Source organism: Populus nigra, chromosome 3 (genome assembly GCF_951802175.1).
Source record: "Populus nigra chromosome 3, ddPopNigr1.1, whole genome shotgun sequence".
NCBI classification, from domain to species: domain Eukaryota; kingdom Viridiplantae; phylum Streptophyta; class Magnoliopsida; order Malpighiales; family Salicaceae; genus Populus; species Populus nigra.
Genome location: NC_084854.1, coordinates 17,868,382 through 17,879,124, shown reverse-complemented (window position 1 = coordinate 17,879,124; position 10,743 = coordinate 17,868,382). Strand labels below are relative to the sequence as shown.

General features: G+C 29.6%; 1 protein-coding gene across 1 annotated transcript; it reads right to left on the bottom strand.

The window, feature by feature from the left end:
* On the bottom strand, nt 1-4,300 carry LOC133689788 (enolase 2). Its single transcript, XM_062109829.1, has 16 exons — nt 4,091-4,300; nt 3,775-3,838; nt 3,595-3,659; nt 3,440-3,487; nt 3,250-3,336; nt 3,081-3,161; nt 2,424-2,525; nt 2,262-2,342; nt 1,838-1,912; nt 1,668-1,730; nt 1,485-1,562; nt 957-1,151; nt 750-800; nt 512-652; nt 359-415; nt 1-280 (listed from the first exon to the last, which is right to left on the bottom strand). Exons 1-16 carry the CDS (start codon nt 4,157-4,159, stop codon nt 200-202), a joined length of 1,338 nt encoding a protein of 445 aa, XP_061965813.1. The 5' UTR covers nt 4,160-4,300; the 3' UTR covers nt 1-199.
* Nucleotides 4,301-10,743: the final 6,443 nt, after the last annotated feature.

Here is a 10,743-nt window from a genome sequence, read left to right as displayed (position 1 = left end):
TTATGGTAAAAACAGTAATTCCACTTGAAAAATCTTCTCGATAAAACACTGTTCCAATCTCAGAACAAAACTCTTCAGAAAATTATTTTAAAAAGTCTCAGGGTGTATAACCTGTTCTCCATTAACTTATTCACTGCATACGGAGTAACAACGCTCAGATCCAGCAGTAGAATCATCATTCATCAGTACTTCTCTGGTTCTAATAGGGTTCGACAGGTCTCCTGAAGTTTGCTCCGGCATAGACCGCTTCTGCGCCAAGCTCTTCCTCAATTCGCAAGATCTGCATGCACAAATGTGAAGAGACTTAGACAAGCTATCAACTAGAAATTTAATCAGAATTGTAGACATAGATATTCACCTGGTTATATTTAGCAAGCCGCTCTGACCTACAAGGTGCTCCAGTCTTTATTTGGCCCTGAATATTTAAAACATAAGGGAATTATGTGAGGGCCAAAATCAAATTGAAATAAATTTAAATTGCCAACACAGATCTGAAATCGATTTCAATTACCGTGGCCAAACCCACTGACAAATCAGCAATGAAAGTATCCTCCGTTTCACCACTGCGGTGGCTGGCCATCACTCCCCATCCAGCTTGCTTGGACATCTTTACAGCTTCAATGCTCTCAGTAACAGATCCAATTTGATTAACCTGTTTCCATATGACGCAGAAAATTATGCATATTTGTCTCCAGCATACACAAGGCAGAAAAGCTGGCAACAATCCATATGAAGATTACTGGCAGTACCTTGAGGAGGAGGGCATTACAAGCTTTCTCTTTGATAGCCTTCTCAACCCTCTGCAAGCAAGAATAAGATCAGCAGCAAGGTCAAAGGAAGGACAGAAAGCTATTAATGGTTTTCTTGTTTGATCAGTCAAACAGACTCCATGCAATCAGTGGTAATAAAAATCAAAAAACAGTCCAAGAAGGCAAGAGAAACTTCCTCATACTGACCTTGGGATTGGTGACCAAGAGATCATCTCCCACAATTTGTACTTTCTCTCCGATTTCAGCAGTTAACTTTGCATAGTGTTCCCAGTCATCTTGGTCAAATGGATCTTCAATCGATTCAATAGGGTACTCGGACACGAAAGACTTGTAGAGGTCCTTGAGAGCATCACCTGTGATCTTTTTTGAACCATCATTGTTCTGCAAAAACAAGATTAATGCATGAAATTTCACATATCCTCCACTACAGACAAACTATACACATCAGCAATACTACAAAATGACCAGAACCAGCTGGATTTACTTTCTCATATGCACTCTCAGCAGTGATAATTTTTACCACGCTAAAAACAATATTTAGCATGGTGACATTGCAAATGCAAGAGGAAAAGAGGAAGAAGAAACAAAAATAAAAACTGTAAATTTATTTGTTAACTTTTTCCCTGCAAGTCTAAAATAGAATGATCATATCTTCCTGTCTAAAATTTAAATAATGCGATCAAAAAAAATTTAGCATGCTAGAAAAACACTCACCTCTTCTTTGAAGTTAAGGTCATATGTTTTATCTGCTCCATAAAATTCAGAGGCAGCAACATCCATCCCAATAACCACCTAATAAAATGATGAAAACTTTCAGCCTGGCATCCCTTGTTATGTCAAAATATCAAAAAACTACAGAAGAATTGGCAATTAAGAAAGAGTGAAGAAGACACTAACTTTGCCTGTGTAACCAGCTTTAGCAATGGCAGTCTTGAGCAATTCAAGTCCTTCCTGGTTATCCTGAACACAACCCAAGTTTTATACAATAAGCACAGTGGCAGAAAATGGGACAGCAAATTAGCAACAAATAATTTTAATAATATAACATTTTGCTCAGAAAAGGTTACCTGAATGTTGGGAGCAAAACCACCTTCATCACCAACATTTGTTGCATCCTGACCGTACTTCTTCTTAATCACGGACTGGAAAATGAAAAGGAACATGGTCACTGGTGTTACTTATACAACCAACTGGAAGATTTAAGATGATGTAGCTATTGCAGAGGAATAATGCACGGGTCCGTTGAAGGTCAAACATAAAAAAAAAAAGGTACAAAGCACCATTATTCTACAGAATCCTGAAGCTATTATATAAAACAATGACAAATTTATTAAATCTGACTCCCCCAGGGAAATTATGCTATCATCATTAAGCCCTCAAAAGGTGCAACAACAAAATAGAAATTACATTTGAAATGAAGTGTAACTGCCCTTTTTTTTTTGTGGGTGTGGGTGTGGGTGTGGGTGTGGGTGAGTGGGGGGGCTGAATCACCTTCAAATGATGGTATACTTCAGCTCCCATCTTCATGGCCTCTTTGAAAGAGGAAGCTCCCGTTGGAAGAATCATGAACTCCTGCAGATGAAACAAAGTCAGAAACTCGAATTCAAGCCGCATCCTTGAAAAGTAAATTAGATGAAATATCAAAATGCGTGCCTGCATAGCGAGTTTATTTCCGGCATGTGATCCACCGTTGATGACATTGAAAGCAGGAACTGGCAGCACCAAGTTCTTGTTACCAGCAAGGTTGGCAATGTGCTGCACCAAAAAGATGTGATATTTTGAGAATATCTAAAGGAACCAGTAGCAAAATAAGGGAATAAGCATGAGAATATATCAAGTTTTTTTTATTGCATGAGCAGTCTGTGAGATCCCATCAAGAGCAGGACTGACTCCATTGTTTCCAAGGGCTTAGCCTGACTTACACTTTTTTGCCTTTGTGTATGTTAATGTTAAGAAATATAGGGTTATTTTGTTTTATTGTTTATTAAGGGTAGAATAGTCTTTTCATTTTCGTTTCAGTTTCCTTTGTTTAGCCTATATATACTCTTTGTATTTAGGTAAAACTTATTCCTTTTGATTATTTGATTGCATTATGCAGTATCAATAAAACCTTAGCTTCCTCCTTTCTTATTTTTGTATTTCTCTTTATTTCTTTGGATTGTTTAACAGTTAAGACCTATCCTATCAAATGAGACACAACAGAGCCTGAACATAATTCAGGACTTGTTTTAGCAACCAGGATAGTTAGTACCCTCACGGATCATATTACAGATATGAAAAGAAATAAAACAATCCAAAAACTTAATTTACCTTATAAAGGGGTATACCCTTGGCATGGGCCCCAGCTTTGCAAACAGCAAGAGAAACTGCCAAGATGGCATTTGCTCCAAGCTGAAAAGATAACAAAAGGTGCACCGCACCAGTTAATAAACTTGCTAAAAACAACAGGGAAGGAAGTACCAGCAATCTATTAAGCTACCTTTTGTTTGCACCAGCCCCACTCATTTACAGTTCCATCAAGTTGTTGAACCATCAAGTTATCAATAGCGACCTGCTCAGTTGGGTCCTGTAAAGGAGGAAAAAATAAAATAAAAGCATGAGAAATTATTAAGACAATCACAAAGAAGAATATATATACACACACACACACACACACGGGAGCAACAAACCTTGCCAATCAATGCAGGCCCGATAATTGTATTGACATTCCCAACAGCCTAAGAAATCAGAAGGATAGAAAAAAAAAAATAAGACCCGATCAGGGATTAGAGAGAGGAATATGGTAAAACATAATTAAGAGAAAATTAATAGTAACAAATTTAACCTTGGAAACACCCTTTCCAAGATAATCTGAGCCCCCATCCCTAAGTTCAAGGGCCTCGTAAACGCCTGAAATCATTCAACAGCCCAAAAATGAATAACAATCGATGAATGATGCAAAAGCCTACTGTTAGTGAGTGAAATAGAGAAATCAAATACTCCGTGCTAAAGTAACATAACATACCAGTGGATGCACCGCTAGGAACGGCAGCTCTTGACAAAACGCCATCCGATGTTGTCACATCAGCCTACACCCAATACCACAACAACAACAACAACAGCAGCAATCAAATTAGTTCAGTTCAGTTCAGTTTTTAGCCTAAACATGGATGATGATGACTAAACAGAGGAGGCTCATAGCTACTTGAACTCAATTGAATTGAATTAAACTGGAATAAACGAATCTAACAGTATAGAAGTGAAACGTCTATTAATTCATTCACGCAGAAAAACATTGAAACCACAGAGATCTGATTAATCTATTGATTCAAGAGACATACCTCGACGGTTGGATTGCCACGGCTGTCGAAGATCTGCCTTGCCTTGACGGAGACAATAGTAATCGCCATAGCTTTGATTAAATAAGGTTTTGGATCTGGACAAAGAGAGAGGGGGAGAGAGATTTGAGGGGGAGGCGCAAGAGACAAGTGTTTAGCTGCTCAGGACTTGAGAGGAGATAGTGAACACTACAGAGACACAGGTATTTGTACACACACGAGACTCAACCTCAGTACCAAACACACACGTGACATTGGGTCTTTTTCTTTTCTACTACAAGAAATCACGTCGTTTCCTTTTCTTTTTCTTTTTTAATTATTTGGTTTACATACTTCTTTCAAAGCATAGCAAATTACACTTTAAAAATAATTCTTTTTTCAAATGAGAATCTCAAACTTAAAATTATTATTATTAAGAGAAATTTAAAATATTTCATGATTTTAATAAAGTATAAGACATAAATCATTGTGGAACGTAACAGTGCTCCATAGTTTTTTATTTATTTAATTCTTTTACATTGAAATAATGTGAAATTGAATTTAATGGTTTATTTTGGCTTTAATGGTTTATTTTGGCTTTTTTGATGTCAAGAAAAAAAATTATTTGGTTAATAATGATTGCTTTCATGAATAAATCATAGAATCGCCCTAAATAAATGTTTTATGGGTTGATGAGTTTTTTATAACTTATATGGTGTTATTATACTTGAGTGATGTTATTTTCACTCCATAAATTATTAATATTGCTTCCCATTTAATACAAGTTTTATTAATCGACTAGATTTTCCCTTAATTTGTTAGTATAATTTTTATTTGATAAGTATCTTTCCTATAATTCTTATTTTGACACAATCCCATTTTATAGAAATATTGTTTTCTAATTAATTCCAATAAAAATTATATAAAAACTTAAAATCTTAATTACTCTATTATATTTTATAAAAAATAAATATTTTACTGATGGAAAAAACTATTTAACAAGAAAAGAAATAGTATTACCAAAAGTTTACTGAAATCAATTAAAAACTATTTAAAAACAATTATTGTTAATCTCCTTCAAGGCTTCAAACAGAGGTCATGGATTTTAGTAAGTATATCCCTCGAAAACTTTTAAATAGTAATCCTAACAAACAATTGAATATTATATTCATATTATTAATAATGAAAAGTATATCCCTCGAAAAATAATTTTATATTCATTATTAATATTATATTTATAATGAATATAATATTATATTCATATTATTAATAATTTGTTGTCACACGTTGTTAGGATATTACCTTCAAACAGAGGTCATTATAATTTTATTAATATTATATTCATTATTAAAATTTTATTTATTATAAATAAAGTTATCCCACTTTTTTTATGGGCAAAACTTTTATTGCCATTCGCAACTATGGTTATCAATGGACTAGATCTTGATTCGAATTATATGATATAATTAAATGGATTTGATTTATAACTTCTACGATCTAGATCCGCTAATCTATTTATTAAATAAATCAAACATGGATTTACCTTATAATCTATTTATTATAAATAATCCTAACAAAAAACAAAATTAATTTTATTTATAATGAATATAATATTAATAAAATACAAACAAATTCAAATATAAAAAATAAGAAAAAAAATATAGCACTATGTTTAGATTTATGATTTATTTACTATAAATGCTGAATAACTTTCTCTACTTGTGTCTCTTTTATTCTATACATTAATGACAATTTTTACAAATAATTACATGATAAGTTTTTATTCATTTTTTAAGTCTCAAAGTAATTTTATGAAAAATTAATGAGTTGGTAATAGTATTATACTTGTATTTATAATCTATTACGTCTCAATCCAATTTGAATTTTACTCATTTCAAACTTGATTCTTGGTAAAACATCACAGTTTTTCTTTTCGTGCCGATAATTAAGCTATATTTTTTTTGGCATTGTGTTTTAAAAATATTTTTAAAAAATTTTAATTTTTTTTTACTTTAATTTAATATGTTTTTGATGTTTTCAAATTATTTTAATGTGTTGATCTCAAAAATAATTTTTTTAAAATAAAAAAAATATTATTAACATACTTTTCTGAGTGAAAAACACTTTAAAAAATAACAACAATCATATTCTTAAACACGCGAGGATATGTTTTTATTAATTACTTTTAGTCTTGTTGTACTGCCTGCCAAATTGAAATTAATTTTGACCTTTAATGTAAGTTTTTGTTAGAATTATTTTATTTAGTTCTTTTAATTAATGGTGTTATATTTTCATTTTTTTTAAATTGACATATGATATATAATTATAACATATTTTCTTATACACGTGGTTGCTGAAAACTCTTTGTACATCAAAGCATCATTTCAAACATGAAGGGGTAAGTATAACTGACCTTCTCTTGTTTGTCTGTAGACGGGGTTTGGTAACCGTCAAGAAGAGTTTGGTGAGATGAGCTCCCTCTGCTGCCTGAAATACGATGCCTCTTGCTTTCTGCGAAAAATAATTTAAATAAAAGGAAAATTGAAGAAATTGCAAAGGACATTTCGACCTTTTGACTTCGTAGATTCCATTTTCTCATACCTTTACCGTTATTTTCTGACTGTTAAAGCAGGGGCAAAAAAAAATTTGAAAATCTAATTACATTGAGAAATCTGAAAAAAAAAATGAAAAATTTAATTGTAAAAAAAATCGATTAAACCGATTAAAATTTTAAAAAAACCAATCGGTTAGGTTCGGTTTCGGTTTTATAAGCTTGAAACCGGAAAAACCGAAACAAACTGAAAAAACCGAGCCAAACAGGTTTTTGTCCTAAAAAACCAAACTCGGCCGAAACCTGTCAGTATGAACCGGTTTCTGTTTTTTTTAAAAAAACTTTGGTTTGGTTATAATTTTTTATAAAAATCGAATCGAACCGAAAATGATCATCCCTATATTAAAGTGTTGACATTTTCATTTAAAGTTTTAGAATTTGATTTTCAATATTAAAATATTTCCTTGTGATTTATATAATGAAAAGTTCAAAGAATTAATCACTAAAGCTTTTAAAAGATAGATGTCAGAGGCTAAATGCGCTTTAAGCTTAAACACCATGTACTCTCGCTTGAATTTGAATTTGTTGTAAGATAATTTATTGGATTAATAGAAATATTATCTTTTAACCAATCCATAACTAACATGCCTGATCATTAACATTTCACCGACTGAGCAATTTATTTTTAAAAGAAAACATCTTATTTACAAGGTAAAACAGTCATGTTTTTATTTTGTTTCGTGGTGGGTAATTAAGGGTTAAAAGATGGTGAGAATTAATTTTGATAATTAATTAATTCGACTTCAATTGTAGTTTCAAAATTCAATATAAATAAGGGTAGAAGGGGTTTTTCTCAACATCATAAATCAGCTCTTTTGCCTTCCTTTTCCTTTGTAGTTTAGAAGTATCTTTGGTGTTGTATTTTGTCATGTGGTTGGACCATTTCTTTCTAACAAAAAATAATATCTAGTTGTTGTAAATATTTTTATTTTATAAAAAAAATATGCAATTTAGATTATAAACTTGATTGAGTCAGACAAGTTGTGTTTATTTCAATCAAACAAAAAAAAACGATAATAGATAGATTAAATTTTAAAAAAGAAGTGATTAAAATAATATGAGAAGTTTTTTTTTTCAAAAAGAAACAAACGATGTATCTCAATTCACAATCCATTAAATACAGAAAAATAAAATAGAATATAAAAAAATCAGTTATGGTTAACCCGAGTTAACAAGACAAATATGCAACCCTGATAATCAAGATTGAGCTAACCTAGAATATCATATTAAACCCGCGATTTAGATTATGAGATTAGAATAACCTGATAAAAAATAAAGAGAATTATAAATCTTTTTTTTCTTAAATAAAAAAACTCATATTAACTTTTCAAACACATGACCCGGATTATTAGTTTCGAAGCTTTCTATTTGAAAAAACCATGAAGTTTAATTTCCAATCAATCAAATATTGAAGGATAAAATTGAAAAGAGAATTTTAATTATAGAAAAGGATTGAAAAATAGTAATTAAAAAAACAAGGATCAAAATTAAAATACAAAATTTATTTAATTTAGTTCAAATTAAATGAATACAATCAAAAGAATAGGAACCAAATTTTATAGATAAAAAATTTAAATTAAAAATAATAATAAAAAAAAAGGCAAATAATAATAAAAGAACAAGAACCCAAATTAATATAAAAATCAAATCAAATTAAATTGAAAAAAAATATTTCAAAATAAAATATATAACAATGAAAATATCAAGGACCAGATTTGATATAATCAACAAATAATATGATATTTTATATTTTTTTAATAATTTTTAGAAAGTGTTTTTCGTCAAAAATAAAAGAAAAACATTTTTCTTAAAATCAAGTCAAAATTATTTTTGATTTGGAAGCATTTTTCATTAATCATTTTTTTTAATAGTAAACAAGCATATAAAAATTTAAAAAATTAAATATTTTTCTTGAAACAAACCACGTACGATCAAAGATTATTATCTATATTAAAACTAGAATATCTTAGAAAGAAAACAAACTAAGCAGTTAATTTCATTTATTTATACATAAGAGTATTTCTATTCTCTTTTTAATATGCCTCAACTAACCTCTCACACTATATATATATATATATATATATATATATATATATATATATATATATGTTCTTGAAAATAAAAAACTATGTTGGGTTACTATTTGAAGCTCATGTAAAATAAAATAGCATGATCATCCTCTCAGCATAACCCATTCACGACATATACAGTCAATCCATGCTATTTTATTAATATTTCAAATGCATAGATGTCATGATCTTCCCCTCGCGTGATGGCTTGCTTAATGGTTGACTCTTGCAAAATTTTAGATTTTTTTTTTAATTATTGTACTCTATATTAAATTTCATGATTTAGGGGAGTGCTCCCCCCCCCCCCCCTTCTTTTTTTAACAGCAATATTAAAAAAACAGGCCATTTAATTAGTTTATTAATAAATTTTATATGGCATGATGCATCCTTCATGCGCATGCGCTTAGGTTGACAGTTTCTTTTAAATTTAATTTCTTTGTTTAACAATAAGGAATATCAACTAAAATTAATTTTTCAAATAAAAAATTATTTGTATTGTTCAAATAAAAAAACTTATAATACTGAATAATTATTTTGGACAGGGTATGATCAAGGCGGAACTGAGATTATTTGATAGGGAAGCAAAACTCAAGATATAATTTATTATTAAAAAACTATCTATTTAAAATAAAAAAATATTACACTATCCTAAATTTAAACACTAAATAATAAATAAAGAGTTCACGTCAAGTCAAGTGATGAATTATAAAGGTTAAGATAAATAAATTACGGAGAGTTTACATCAAACAAAAAGCTAGTAAAACTATATAAAAAAAAAGTTAAATTGATAGTAAAGAAAACAATTAAATAAATTAAAAGTTTGTAAAGTAAATAATGCAAGAGAAAAAGATTATGAAGAAAAATAAAACATAGAGTTGAAAACTATAAATTCATAGAAGTAAATTTCAAAAGATAAATTACAATGAAACTCGAAAAAATCGCATTGAAAATTGTTTGAGGCAACGCAAAGATATTATATTAAGCAAGGCTCCTTTAGATACTATTCCAAGGCCTAAACTTATTTTTATCCTCAATTTTTTTAATCACAACCTTCAATATCTAAATTAATAATCAATTTATTAAAATTTGTTAAGAAAAGAGAAAATTCAACAAAAAGACCAAAGTGTAATATCAAATTCTACTTTCCTTTCCCTTACTTTCCTTAATTCAACAAAAGTTCTATTTAGTTTTATTTCCCTTCTCTTACTCCCGGTTTTTATAGTTTTTCAATTTTAATTTTCATCTAAAACTTTATTTTTTTAACATGGTCATCACGTTTAATAAATGTGAGAGAAAACCGCTTAAAAACAAAAAAAAATAAAAAATTAATGAATAATCACTTTTCAATAACAAAACTTAATTTTTTTGTATCAATGAGTTTCATTTTATGAGGAAAATTTAATAGTAGTGATTTTTTTCTATAAACATGCTTGAAAAATAGATTGGTTCAATTTATATTTTGTTTATTCAGTTAATTTTTATTTATTTATTATTGATTTTGGGTTGATAGATGATTTATGGAGATTTTTATGTTTTTTTTGAAAAGTTTCAAGTGAAAAGGAGTAGAAAAATAAATTTTTAGATTTTCTAGCTATCATTACTACGGTGATTAAGTTTTGGGTAGAAGCCAGTATATAGCTTGTTTAATTAAAAAAAAGATTCTTGAGGTAAAAAAAAATAAAAAAAATAAAAATAGGAGTGAGCTTGGCCCATCATCCCCTAACATCTTTTTTTTATTATTATTATTTTGTAAACTCGCGGCTTGGTTCGTTTACAAGCCCATCTATTAGAAATAACAGAGATAAACGTCATTAGCAACGGTGGCTATTTTTCCTTTACTTTTTATTAGGGCAAATCTTCACTACCCTACATAATTAGTTGTTTCCAACAGTTTGTATGACCAGACGGCAGGAAAAAGAAAATATATGAACAGAAGAACAACTAATCTATGCAAGCAAGCATTGATATCGAGCGTGAGAAGTATCGAAGAATTCAAC